Here is a 14,667-nt window from a genome sequence, read left to right as displayed (position 1 = left end):
GATCCCGACTATCGGGTCGTCCGGCCTGGGAACGAAATCATAAACTACCCGATAGTCGGGTTTTCGGCACTGAATGTGTTAAGACAGCTTGAATATTTATCTGTACTGTGTTTTCTTAGTACTCAGATCTTGTGATATTTTTTTAATGCGAAGACCCGTTCGCAACTGCCACAAGACTCAACGATCGCGCACCGCAAGGGTTAAAATAATCACCAGTAGAATTTATCCTCTAACAACATGTATAAACTCTTAATCATTATACAAAATTATCATAAATATCACAAATAAAATACAAAGCTAATGATCGATGGAGAGCTAGCAACAGATAGACTGTCGTATGTAACGCCTGACGCGCGGCGTTATTTTGGACTTTATTACAATTACTTTAAGGTTCAATATCTGAGGGCCTAAGGCCGAAGTTTTGCCTCTCTGTCGCACTTACGTACGAATTTACAAGTGCGTCAGAGAGGCAAAACTTCGCTTATGGTCCGCGATACTCAGACGCCGCGTGTTTTGTTTTGAGGCATAATCGACGTATGTCTAGAGGCACCGAGCAAACTAACAGTTGTCTCGTTTTTACATAAGGATTTCTTAATTCTATCTCTGTCAGTTGGCGCGGCGTGAAAAACCTTACTATACAAATAATATTTATAGAACAAATTGAAACGCTATAATACAAAATAAATGAACAAAAACAGTTTATACAAAACAATGCATCGCTGCTAGATGGGGGGTTAGTCTGCCTTAATCGTACCGATTATCTAACGGAGTCTTTTACAATAAATACACAGACAAGACATCCTCCAGACTGAGCATAGTAGCTCTACCCCCTCTGCCACGCATACGGTAGTATTACTCCATTTTCAAGTCGAACGTGTCTTTGTGTGACGTCCGTGTCTTTGAACGGACCAATCACGGCACGGGACCTCGCTCACCTCGTCCCCCGCACCCCCGTATTTTTGGCAGCATCGGTTTCATGAAATAATTGCTCTAAACTCGCGTCTAGAGGATTCCTAGTCTATGCAATAAATATTATAGAAAAAAAAAACGAAAATATCGTACAAAATCAGCCTTCGCGTTCATTCCTTCACTATACCATTTCCTAACTATCCTACTTGCACCCCCACGCGTGGCAGACTAGATCTATCTATAAGCTATGGTCTAGACTTTAAAAAAAGCATATTCTATAGCATCACATTACATTATAGAAGATCCTTTTTTTTATTAGACTACGGCTTTACGCGGTTATCACACTGATGCGATCCGCACGCCGCTCCGGTGTGTGAGCGAGACAGCTGTTCATGTATGTAGCGGTGTCCCGCTCGCACACCTGGGCTTGGACCCGCATCCAATGTGCAAACCTTACAGAATCGCGGAACGCTGTTATTGCAACGCCATGTTGATATTAGCTCGCTCTCGTTTGAATGGACATGACGTGTCATGGCGAAAAATAAAGAAAATGAGCTTTTTACAAAAAAAATGTACATTTCATTCATGTCTTCAAAATATTGACTTCTAGGGCTAATTTTACTCAGAATCATTTGTACATTCACGCCTCATACATGAAAAAATGTGTCCCAAGATTTCCTTTCCAGATCGTCACATTTTTGTATGAATATTTTTTTATTTGTATGAACGTGACGCACTGGAAAAATATCTTTACATACAAAATTTTGGGACACATTTTTTCACGAATGAGGCGTGAATGTACAAATGATTCTGAGTAAAGAAGTCAATATTTTGAAGACATGAATGAAATGTAATTTTTTTGTAAAACGATCAAATACGCTTACTTCAAGGATTTTAAACCCGTAGGTTTCCATCTCTATTCCTCGCGCATAATTATATCCTCCTAAGGCCCAAGGTCCTACCTATAGTACCTCTGCAGTTCGATGAAATCTAAATCATACTCAATTGGAACAGAGTCGCTTCTGCTTTGTTTCGTTCAACTTTCAAACAACGCAAAATCAACTCTATGTCCCACACTATAGGTTCCTAATTTGAGTGGCAAATTTTGGATTTATCATTTGTATGGCTGGGCTAGGAGGATATTGCCATCACGCTTGCACAGTGACATTGGCAGCCGGCATGGGCGAGACAGCAATACAATTACGCGCGTGCAATAGAGATAGCAACAGGCGGGTCAGTGTACGAAAATCCTTGTGGTAAGCGTGTTTTCTTCAGTTAAGTTATAGTCTTTAAACAAATTAAAATATCAGAGTTTGAACCATCAAAGCGGACTGACTAGTACAAAGGAAAACTGTTTAGACGACCGGAATATATTATGCGTTTGTGTTATTCTCGGGAAAAAGGTGCCACTTTGTCAATGTCAATAAGGCGCTATTAAGATAAATATGTATATTTGCAACGGTTGCGTGATAACTTTGGTGTCCATAGGCTAGAGGTGGGTTTTACGATTTTTGCCATCAGTATGATAGAGTGAGTTCAAGTATGCAGCGATTTAGATAGCCCACGCAGCGCAACTGTTATTTATACGTCATAATTTCATAGAAGTTTGACGTTTAAAATAACACTTGCACTGCGTGGGCTATCAAAATCACTGCAGACTTTTCTTGATCTAACTCTATAAAACAAAGATGTAAAATACCCTTATTGATCAACAAAGCGGTACTTTTTCTCAAGAACGTCACATTTATATTTAAATCTCATTGGTGTAGGGCTGCGGTAAGAGGAACAGTCTAAACAGCCACCACCGAACCACTATCATAGCGAACCGGCACTGCTAATGTAATCACGTAGACAAGAAAACAGTGGCGGGCCGTCAGTAAAACTCGATGCCCACCGGCTTGACTTTTCAACCAATTGACAGTACCGTCTTTACCATAAGCATAGAGAAATATAGTAAGACAAGAGTGCTCACGGAGTCTTATGTTGTTGAGCATTAGACTTTCCGGTCGGTGCTACATCTATTATGAAGTAGCAGTACTGATAATTACGCTACTCGATGCTAGATGTTGAATATGAAAATAATAGTCGTTGTGGTACCAAAACTCATGTATGGAGTGAGCAATCTATGTATTTTTTCTCTATGCCATAAGGGACATACAATAACAGTATATTTGATTACCCATAATAAATAGAAGATCATAGTAGAAAAATGTTAGTTTAATTAGCTTTTTTTACTTTCCAAAAGGACCCCTCTTATGTGCCCAAGGGCCCCAGCATAGTTTAAGACGGCCCTGCCAATTGAAAATCTACTTTTACGGCTCACAAACAAAGGAACTGTATGAAACTCTTTGATGCGCCGCCACTGTAAGACAGTATACATTTTCACAAACGTGTAGCACTATAAGATCATTTCAGAAGTTTTGACATCGTTTATTAAAAGTAAAGCCAGATAGGATGTATTGTTGAACGGAGCGGACGCTCGAGCGGGGCGTGTAGCGTATATTATAAACAAATGCAAACATATTATACGGGCGGCCTCGGTGCACGCTGCTTAGATTACGTTGACCAAATCGTTACTGATTGTAATAGAGAGGTAAAGAACAAACGTGCCTAGAGTCAGACCAAGAAAGTCTGCAGCGATTTTGATAGCCTACCCGGTGCAAGTGTTATTTATACGTCATAATTTCATAGAAGTTTGACGTTTAAAATAACACTTGCACTTTTCTTAGTCTAACTCTGATTTGACAGCCGAACCAGATAGCGTTGGTACTGCGCCATGTATTGTGGGTCACTGAATAATCAAACGTCAACATTTGACAGCTAAAGTTACCGCATATATGGAGCCGTGTAGCGTTATCTACCTAACCTGTCAAATTCGAAGAACAAAGTTTTAGACTTTCCTCAGCTTGCCCAAACAATGGATCCGCTTTGACGCTGCCCGCTCCGCCGAACGTTACGCTCGACGCTCGCCACTGAGGCCCGTTACGCTTATTGTCTTCCCATACAATGTAACGCTATACGCTGTGTGTAGCGTCAACCGGATATCAAGGCTTTACAAGTTTCAAATTCAAGGCGTAAAAACGTAGTAACTGTTAAATAATGATGATGTTTCTATTACATCACATGTTTTAATAATAGTTTGTGATTAAATTCAATTTGTATCATTTCATTGATATTAATTTCATCTTTATATCTCATTAAGTTAATGTATTTCGAGCAGTATAAGTTCCAATGTATTGTCAGTGACATTGCTACTTTATATACAATTGGTTTTACAATCGACATATCACAAGCTGCCATTAAAACAGGTAGAATTGAACCCTTGATTAAAAACAATATCGCTCCCGGAGGCACGTTTCGATAAAATGATACCAATTTTACTTCAAGTTCAACGAGAGAGACATTTTAGAATCCTTAATGAATCTCTATTTTGTATTGGATATCAGATTAAGATTCAGAATAGTTTACTGTCTCCATCTCGTATTTGATTTCTGATAAAACTCAGCTTAAAATCTGATTAGGGTAATTCGCGAGTAACTGGCCACTTTTAGTAACTGGCCGCCCTAAACTAAAAATGAATTCTATTCACCTATAAACAGAATTCATTTTAGTATAAGGTTTCCATAACTGGCCAGCTTTCAATAACTGGCCACCTTATACTAAAATGAATTCTATTCATAGGTGAATATAATTCATTTTTGGTTTGGCGTGGCCAGTCACTAAAAGTGGCCAGTTACTGGCGAATTACCCTACAACAATAATACATTTAATATTAGGTAGTTTCTCGCATATTCGGCCATATCAGATCAACATTAGCAGTATCGAACCTCTTTAATCTCAACATTAGCAACGCTCGGACACCAGGAGTACAGGAACGGTCGGCAGCGGCAGGTGCGGGTCCCGGCGGGGGTGCGGGCGGCGGGCGGAGGGGCGCGGTCACCGCAGCGCGCGGCAGCGGCGGCACACGCGGACGGCACAGCCGCCCCACGGCGACATCTCGGAGCAAGAGCCGCAGAATATACCGCCGCATCTTCTGCGAAAGAATAAATACACTTAGCGCCACTTACATCATCCTGCTAATCCAGGGTTAACCGGGTAAACATGGAGTTACCGTGGTTACTAGTACTATTCACACTGGGTTAACGGTTTAAGGAGCTAACCCCAGGTTAATGGGATGGTGAGAGTGGCCCTTAGAGAGCTTTACAGGGATGAATTTCTGACAGGGTCGCCATGAAGTGTCGAAACAACTTGATTCATCTATAGTGCACGTGACTCACCACGCATAACAATCGTAACATTCATTTTCACTCTCGATTTAAAAAGATCCAAGTTATAGTGGGCTGGGAATAGATTTGGAAGTGATTTTTTGAAAAAATTTACTGCAGCTGCGTGCAGCATGTCATGTCAAGTCATGTCTCGGGTAGCATGTGAAAGAGATCCCGCTCTTAAATGACACACTTTGACGTCTATGCGAGCCCAAACTGTGCTGAGAGATGAAATTCGGTACTGACTCCCACCCATAGTAGATGTAATACGTATTCGTACATATACCACTGCGGCTGCATCATACAGCCTGTAGCTGTACTTCTCGTCGAGTGCAATCTCGCCAGATACCTGCAGTGGTGCCGTCTCATGGCCAGCCAGAAGTGGTTCCAGCAGTACTGGCAGCGCGGCGCGGCGCTGTCCGGCAGCCACACGACGCCCCGGGCCTCCTCGCCGACTTCCACCTCGCTACATAGAACATTGATACATTACCTGCAGTAGTGCCGTATTTTGGCCAGCCAGAAGTGGTTCCGGCAGTACTGGCAGCGCGGCGCAGCGCTGTCCGGCAGCCACACGACGCCCCGGGCCTCCTCGCCGACTTCCACCTAGCTCCATAGAACATGGATACATTACCTGCAGTGGTGCCGTCTCCTGGCCAGCCAGAAGTGGTTCCGGCAGTACTGGCAGCGCGGCGCGGCGCTGTCCGGCAGCCACACGACGCCCCGGGCCTCCTCGCCGACTTCCACCTCGCTACATAGAACATTGATACATTACCTGCAGTGGTGCCGTCTTCTGGCCAGCCAGAAGTGGTTCCGGCAGTACTGGCAGCGCGGCGCGGCGCTGTCCGGCAGCCACACGACGCCCCGGGCCTCCTCACCGACTTCCACCTCGCTCGCGCTGCCGCTGCTGCTACCGCTTGCGCTTCCGCGTCCGCTGCCGCTGCTCGTCATCTGTAACAACGAAATGAACATTGATAAAATGTTCTAAGAGAACTAAGAATCCGTTTCAATTCTCTTTTGCAAGTACAAGATGTACCTAGTCCGCATATAAACTATTTATAAAAGATAAACTAAAGCAAAAGTCAAATTATAAGAAAGAAAATGTAACTACAGTCGAAAGTTTTAATTTATGAGTCACGGTGACAATGACAATCAATATGAAAGTCGCTAGAGACCTCATACTATTTATTGTCACGTGGCATGGTACATGCGAAACGAGAAGTATGAACTCCTTCTACTCATTATACAAGGAAAGATCCAAGGGAAAAGATCATCCGGACGAAGACGTAAGTCATGGCTCAAAAATCTCCGAACATGGTTCAAACAGAGCACACGCTCATTATTCCGCGCAGCTGTGTCTAAAGTTCGTATAGCCCTCATGATAGCCGACTTCCGGTAGGAGATGGCACTGGAAGAAGAAGAAGAAGGCATGGTACAAAATGGGTCATAAATTAAAACTTTCGTATGTGTTTCGTGGCCAGGGTTGAAATTGAATCAGGGTATTCTAAATTCGCGGCAGACGACACCAGTCACCCGGACAATTTACGGATCACGGCGGTACCTACCGGTCGAAATTACTCGAGTATCTTGTAATGGGTAAGGGGGCTTTATACAAATCACAAAAAAGAACACAAATAAATAATTGATTTGTACCCTAATTAACTAAGATATATCTAAATTCGTTTTTAATTTCGACTGCCGTTTTGAGACAACATTTTGGTAAATAATAATATAATTCTTTATTCTTTATTCTTTATTCAAACACTATGTATAAGTTTACAGCTCAAGCCAAGGCACTTATACTGTTAATTAGGTACATATATGTTGTCAGTATCAGTCAGTATCATAAAATTAGTAGGTACACTTATTGTATTACACACTTATCTTTATAATTGAACATACATATTATGTATTACTAAGTTACATAGAGATAAAAAAAAGAATCTGATATTAAATAACATAGGTAGAGTTTAAAAAAATCCTGATACTACGTTGTAGGGACGGCCACTTGTCTGCGAATATGTCTGCGTTTTGGACTGTAGCTATGAAGTTATTTAGTAATTCTATTGCTCGGTACGTGGGTGCGTTTGAACCGTGATAGGTGCGAACATTTGGATATGCAAAAAGGTTTCTGGCTCTACGTGCGCTACGCCCTACTGCAGCTATGTAGTTGTCTGGGGTAAAAATACGCATACGCTCCAGAACGGATGGGTTGTCAATACGATTTCTTAAAAGCAGACAATAGTGTAAGGCAAGCGTTTGCTTACGCCTTAGCTCGAGAGACTCTAACCCTACCATTCCCAATACAAAGGATGACGGAAATAAGTATGGGTAGTATCCGTAATACCTTTTGTAAAGATGTCTAGCAAATTTACGTTGGACGCGCTCGACCATTATGGTATATTTTGCTTCCCGAGGGTCCCATGCGATAGAATTGTACTCAAGCTTGCTGCGAACATAGGCATTATAAATAATTATTGCGATTTTAGGGTCACGAAATTCAGAAGTCGTTCTAATAATGAACCCTAAAATTTTGTAGGCACTTTTGCAAATATTTATAATGTGTGAGTGCATGTTTAGCTTAGTGTCGAGTGTTAACCCTAGATCCTTTATTTCTGTTACTCGGTCAAGGGGAATGTTAGTAAGAGTATATGTCTGGAGGATATAATCTACAGACCGGCTAAAACTTATTACTTTGCACTTAGATTCATTTAGGTACAAGCGGTTTGTTTTACTCCAGCTGTCAACCATGTTGATTGTTTGTTGGAGTACCGTACAGTCGGATGGATTTACGACCGGTTGAATTATTTTAAGATCATCCGCATAAAATAGTGATTCCACGCCTGATATATTACTTGGCAGATCATTGACCATGATTAAGAAAAGAGTAGGCCCCAGAGTGCTACCTTGACTAACCCCGGAACGAGTGTAATACCTTTCAGATTGGTAAGAATTTAATTGGACATATTGTGTGCGATTCCTGAGGTAGTCAGAGAAGAAAACAAGAAGTTGAGGGGTGAAACCTAAGGCTGACAGTTTGCATAGGAGAGTATCGTTGTCAACTAAGTCGAAAGCTTTCTTGAAGTCGAAATAAACAACATCAACTTGTCGTGCAGTATCCATTTGGCGCAAAACGCTATCAAAGAAGCAAATGTGGTTGGTAGTAGTGGATCGAGAAGCGCGGAATCCATGTTGACAATCTACTAATTTACGATTTATCTGATTAAGTAAGCAGTGGTTTAGAATGGTCTCAAACACTTTTCCAAACACGGACAATACAGCAATGGGCCTGAAGTTTGTGATATCGGAGGACTTACTTATCTTAGGAATTGGGGTCACTCTTGAGACCTTCCATTGGGATGGATATACGCCCAGCTTGAGTGATAGGTTGTATATGTGAAGTAACGAGTGTTCTAACAAGCATACACAGTCCTTGACTAGAAACGGGGGTATACCATCAGGCCCAGCTGACGACTTAGGTTTGAGTTTCCGAATAGCGGCTCTGATTTCTGAAATACTGATAGTTGGGATAGCAATCATAGATTCATTGTGACTAATGACTAAATACGAGTAGGCAAAGTCAAAAGGGGGTGTTTATCGGTCTATAAAGTGGGTTTATTAGTATATTTAGTATAGTGTGTAGCATCAAAACTATTTACGCCTATTTTGATGAACGAGGTGTCAATCGGGGTCAAACTAGGACTATCGGCAGGGTATCTACTTCAGAGGTAGCTAATAGTTGGTGACTGCGATCAGCAAGTTGGGTTTTAAGACAATGAAACTAAATGATTTCTAAATGTGTTCCTATTCGTACGGTTCTTCTACTGTTAACTTTTACACTCGACAGGATGGTGTTACGTTACGTTCTCGGGATATCGTGGGCTCGGGATCTACTCCAGCGGTACCAGGGCATTATAAACGTGTAGTGACCTGTCGCGGCGTGTGGCCGCCGGGTTACAGTATTGGAGAACAAGCAGAGACCTGCGTGGGGCTGGGCGCCGACGGGGAGGGCCGCGCCGGCGCGGCGGGGGGCGGCGACGCGCGCCGTAGCGCCTCCCGCGCTGACCGGAGCTGCCCGGTTAGCTCTTCTACCACTTTCTGTCAACAAAAATGTACATTCAATATAGTCGTCGTTTACTTAATGGGTACAATCACACCAGGGTGGCCGCTGGATATAAAGTAAGCCATAAGAATTACGTATTTGATAACGTCCGCCCAAGTGTGCGTATGACCATGCGCGGTTGTATTATAAAAATAAAGTTTTCGATGAAGAATGCCATTGTGGTGCCTTTATGATCCCTGAAGTCAGACTACTAGAGTGAACGTTCCTTCTGTTACTTTATGGTATATGTACGAGTGAGATGTGAGGTCACCAACCTTCTGGTACAGTATGATCTGGTGCAGGCGCGCCTGCAACGGGTCGGAGACGGGCGGCAGGCCGTCGAGCGGGTCGGCGGCGTGCGCGGCGGGCGCGCCGCACACGCACCGCACGCGCGCCGCGCCCAGCTCGCCGCCGCACACGCCGCACCAGCATTCAGAGCTCGTACCGGACTCGCCTGACGTCTCGATGCCACCTGCAAAGTAAAATAAGTTTAACGAGAGTTCCCTAGGGTTATGCGCTCCTAGTATTTTAAGAAACAAAACTTGGTAATTTTAAGTAAGTAGAAAGAAAAGGTTATTTCGGGGAAATCCACTTTTTATTGTTGTTACTTTGTCGCGTCAGCCAGGGAACAATTGTAGGAAAATTTGTTAGAATGTTGTTCTATTCATGCTTGCTAAGCATTATGGAAAGTACTACTACAATATACATGTTTGGTTAATTGAAATACCATAAAACCAGGGTAAAAGTAACCAAGGTGAACAGAACTGTGGCAATCATTAGTATATTATTATATTAAAATATGCGATCCTTAATTAGTATTCCTACATTTTCCGATCGTCTAAATAAAATTCGCTAAAATATAAACCTAATTAAATGTTGATCTTCCAAAACGATTTAAACGGGTAACAATGATGGAGTAAGCATAAATCCAGCACTCTGAATCGCAATTCGCAACGGATTAGCGCACAAACTTGAAACACTTGGAATAAAAGCGATAACTACTTTAACCCTTTGAAGGCCACGCCTATCGTGTGCGTCATTGTGAACCTTGTCGGAATGAACGAAGGTTGATATTAACGCGCGTCAGTCGACTTGTTTGGCGGTCAAAGGGATAAATAAGCGTTTCGGGTGGTAGCCGGTAGCCGGTAGCAGGTATAGTTAGATATGTGTCGGTACTGACTGGTGGTGCAGTGCGGGCAGCGGCGGCGCGGGCTGGCGGGGCACAGCGTGAGCTGGCTGGCCACGCGCGCGCGCCGCGGCGGCGACCCCGAGCTCGACGACGTGCTGCCCGAGCTGCCCGGGTCGCTCCCTGCCACAGCGATAACCAGTGAGCTCTGAGGTACTTATGGGGGCCTGGTACGCGCTCTTCGATGGCTAGCGATAAATGCAACACGACTTGGCCTCCCTAAGATGGCGAAGCGGGCAAAATGCCCCTGACCCTAGTACTCCTAGAAGTTCCCCTTTTAGACCGAGAGGCCGAGAGTACGGGCCCCCATAATCCCAATTCGATAAATTTCCCACGGGCCTCAGTTGATACTGTTGCCCCTAGCACGCAACGCAGAGTGCCGGTTGTGTGGCCTTACACCTGTTCATTACTTATGGGGCCCTGGTACTGGCTACTTAATGGAAACTACGTAACCGGCATATTGGACGCGTAGAGTTACAATTCCTACGATCTTACGATTTCTACGATATTACGCTAGATTATAGTGCTAATTACACCATCCGAACTTGACTGACTGATCAACGTTACCCGGCGCGCCGCGGCGGTTTACTATGAAACTTTCCATACAATAATATGTAGCGGACTCTTTAACGATGACAAACCGAGGGTCGATTGCACCAAGCCGTCTGTCACCGTTAAAGCGTTCGCTAAATTTATTTGTATGGGAAATTTCATACTTTACTGCTGTCTGATGTTAATCAGTCTGTTAAATGTGGTTGGTGCAACTGGGCCTAAATGTCACCAAAATTGTATTGAAACAAGATATGCCACATGCGACATCAAGGGATTTAAAGATGTTTGTAGTGAATTTCTTAGTTAATTAGTAAAGTTATTAATAAAACTGAAATAATTTCAAGAACTCTACCACCAGTATACAGACATTGTTATATTTAATGCATACATCATCAATGGGACATCTAATAAAACCTTCGTCCAATATTACACAAATAATCCACCCTGATAATCCTAGTAGTTACGTGAAAATGATTTCTGCAAGTTGTTGAGAACAAAACGCCTATTATTTTTAGATAAACTATTATTTTCTCACTCACCATTCAAATCAATCTCCAAAAATTTAGGCTCGATCTCTTCAACCCCATTGATTCCGTTGCTCACTCCATTCTGTGGTAAGTGGTTCATCAGTTCCTCGGTCGGTGACTGCTCGTGGTCACCATCATGAGTGACCGACATCTCGTGAGTGACCGGTGACCGTTCGTGAGTGACTGGGGAACGCTCGTGCGGCTCGGGGAGGTCGAAACCGGTTGAAGATTGGTTAGAGGATTCAGAGATGGATCGCCACGTGATGCTTATGTGTCGCGTTCGGCTGCCGTTTTGTGGGCCCTGTTGGAGAAATAAAATTACTAACGTTTCTGTGTGGTCTTTAATTATAAAAAAGATACTACTTAGCGAAATTGCGCTTCAAAAGACAGTCATTACTTTAAAAACATGAGGACCTAGAATATTTCCTTGTGGTACGCCGAATGCGACAATATGTGCTCAGTAAAATATTTGTGAAAACCTACTCTGACAATAATTCCCCGATTGCTAATTCGCCAACTACGTCAGTGGAAAATTCTGTATCCCCAGATTATTCAGCAAGCGGAGCAAAATCGGCAAGCACACAGTGTCAAATGCTTTAGCGAAATCCAGAAAGATTCCAAGGTAAACAATTTGCAATCATATCTAGCTGAGTTGTACAATCAAGTTTTGAACAATTTGCTAATATTTGGGAAATGGTCGGAGTGAAAAAACTCAATTTATAATAACTAACCTCAGGCAAGCCTCGCTCATCGAACGCTCTAACAAATACGGCCGTATCCTCTGGCGTGCCTTCAGGTGACACCTCCACCTCGATCGCCGGTCTCACCGGCTCGTCATGGTCGATAACGCGATCGACGACGTTGTCGGTGATCTCGTGGTCGTTGTCGGTGTGGTCGGAGTCGACGGCGCCGACCAGCTCGCGCTCGAGCGAGGAGGATCCGCTGGCGAGATCGCGTGGTAAACGCGGGGTCTCAAAGTGGTCTGGGTGCAGGCCGTCCACCTGTAAACAATGTTTTCATTATTATGAGTTTAATATCCATACAAAGAGCCTGGAATAAAAGCTTGGTTTTATTATTTGTGTTTTTCGGCATTCAGATTAGCGTAGATCAAAACCTACTTTTTTATCCAAAAGTGTGTATCTTGTTTTATCAAATTATTACCGTTCTTGTTTTTGCAATAATCTCCAAGTTCTAATACAATTTGTACCACGGCCAATAGAAGCCGCTTCATACAAAAGTGCCACGGCCAATAGTACGGCGGGTTCAAACAGTACGAGTTGCCTCGTAAGGAAATTGCCTCGCGGAGCAAGTATCAAAATATCTCGGGCCGTCTCTAGCCGTCTCTTCGGCAGTTTTCTCACGAGTCGGCTTGTTCTGTATTGACCTGCCTAATGGCGAATCTACTGATAGATCAGGACATCAGCACTGACCTGGTCGGGGCGGGGCTCGGGCTCCAGGTCGAGCACGGGCCGCAGCTCGTCCACACAGCTGTCGGTGAGCGCGCGGGATTCTCTCCGCGGATCACACTCTGCCGCCATTATGCTTGATAGTTTCCTGTGGAAAGACAATCGAATTTGAATAGGCAAATCGGTTTTTCAGGCCAGATTAACATCTTGTCTGTGAATTATAAGGATCCTAAATTTTTTGTCATCTTAGCGCCACTTGCACCATCCCACTAACCCGGGGTTAACTGGTTAAACCGTTAACTCAATGTCAAATTGTAATGGTAACCATGGTTACTCCAGGTTTAACCGGTTAACCCGGATTACTGGGATGGTGCAAGTGGTCCTTATTGTATTTTTTCGAGAACGATTATTTCTGATCTATACAGCACAACCGAGGTTTGAACCCACGATGTTTGATATGAAGGGTTAAGTAGTAGTACCTACATATTACATTACTCCTAGAGGCAAATCGCCGATCTTTGTTATAATGATGGAGTAATGTGGATATTAGTGAACTTACATGACATCAGGTGTTATACTGGGGTCACTACACCGTCGTTGTGTTGTCCTTTTCTCTCCTTCACTTAGAAGATTATCACAAGATCTTGTTTTGGTCATTAACCCTGAAAACAAAAGAGAGATGTAAGAAACAAGAACATGCTTGGTTACCGTAGTTTTTGAGTTAGGCATCGCAAAAAGTCTTCCTTCCTTAGTAAAAGACGTACAAATAAGAAGCGCTGGGAGGGACCGTTTTTGCTTGTTATGTACCTGTTACTATAGCACCCGTTCAAAGCAGCCTATCGTGACTGACCGGTAACTACGGAACCCTACATGGAGCATGACCCGACATGCTCTTGGCCGGTTTTCTGTCGAAAATAAGTTACAAAGTATTTGCCATGCGATAAATACGACTGAACCGGCAAATGCCCGGCAAAAGTGAGCTTCAGGTACCAGGCGCGCATAAAACAAAGACGGTAGGTAATGAAGTACCGTTAGCGGGCGGGTGCGGCGGCGACACGGCTTCAGGCTCGGGCTGGTCGTCGTCCGGCTCCTCGCGCTCGCCGCAGTACATGCCCCACCACAGCTGCATGGAGCGCACCCCGTATTCTGGCCATAGGACCTGCAAAAATATCATTATTAAATACTGGATATGATTAAATCGTATCTCGTCTCAAAGTAATTTGCGTTTACTTTTGCCTCGTAAAACAACAACGGCATGGCAACTCGGATACATACCTGTTCAGATCGAGAATGGTGTGGCGAGTAGAGATGGTTCCTGTACGCCGGCGCGCGTAGTAACTCCCACACTTGAGCGGTGGTTTCGGGTACGCGCGCCTCGCTTCGCTCGCGGCTCGTGTTGCAGAGGAACGTGCCGAACATGCACGAGTGGACGTGTGTTGCTAGTTTTATCTGTGGACAGACAATTAATTTACGTAAGTTATCATTCCAACCACAAACAAATGAGATCTGAAAGCCTAGTGAATGTAATATTAACGCGTCATTTGTGAATAAGTGCCTCGCCCGAAGCAAACGTACGCGCGGTCACGATGCGGGCCTCGATTTTCCTCGGAAGGCAACTCGTTCTATGTGGACCCGCCTGAGTTGCCATCGTACGAGGCAAGGCTGAACTGTAACCTACTCAGTACCCTTATACATACTACAAGGATATCTCGCCTCTAAACAT

The 14,667-nt window shown here is 43.8% G+C and overlaps 1 protein-coding gene and 1 long non-coding RNA gene across 8 annotated transcripts in view; one reads left to right on the top strand and one right to left on the bottom strand.

Moving 5' to 3' along the window:
• Positions 1-14,667, top strand: part of LOC134800124 (uncharacterized) — a 149,075-nt gene that overhangs the window by 1,806 nt on the left and 132,602 nt on the right. The gene's annotated exons all lie outside the window — the stretch shown is intronic.
• The window catches only part of LOC134800043 (myotubularin-related protein 3), a 109,730-nt gene continuing 99,728 nt past the window's right edge, over positions 4,666-14,667 (bottom strand). For 4 of the 7 annotated variants that reach the window (XM_063772495.1, XM_063772492.1, XM_063772491.1 and 1 more), the window contains 12 exons: positions 14,220-14,393; positions 13,974-14,103; positions 13,504-13,606; positions 12,969-13,092; positions 12,270-12,539; positions 11,551-11,839; positions 10,454-10,582; positions 9,549-9,745; positions 9,153-9,269; positions 6,060-6,122; positions 5,806-5,918; positions 4,666-4,942 (listed from right to left, as the gene is read on the bottom strand). In XM_063772495.1, coding sequence (XP_063628565.1) covers positions 4,846-4,942; positions 5,806-5,918; positions 6,060-6,122; positions 9,153-9,269; positions 9,549-9,745; positions 10,454-10,582; positions 11,551-11,839; positions 12,270-12,539; positions 12,969-13,092; positions 13,504-13,606; positions 13,974-14,103; positions 14,220-14,393 — 1,806 coding nt within the window. In that variant the 3' untranslated portion in view covers positions 4,666-4,845. Of the gene's footprint in view, positions 4,943-5,805; positions 5,919-6,003; positions 6,123-9,101; positions 9,270-9,548; positions 9,746-10,453; positions 10,583-11,550; positions 11,840-12,269; positions 12,540-12,968; positions 13,093-13,503; positions 13,607-13,973; positions 14,104-14,219; positions 14,394-14,667 lie in introns of those variants that run through there. The other 3 variants (XM_063772497.1, XM_063772494.1, XM_063772496.1) reach the window with 3 other exon arrangements.

Source organism: Cydia splendana, chromosome 19, assembly GCF_910591565.1.
Source record: "Cydia splendana chromosome 19, ilCydSple1.2, whole genome shotgun sequence".
NCBI lineage: Eukaryota > Metazoa > Arthropoda > Insecta > Lepidoptera > Tortricidae > Cydia > Cydia splendana.
This window is presented reverse-complemented; position numbering and strand designations above follow the sequence as displayed.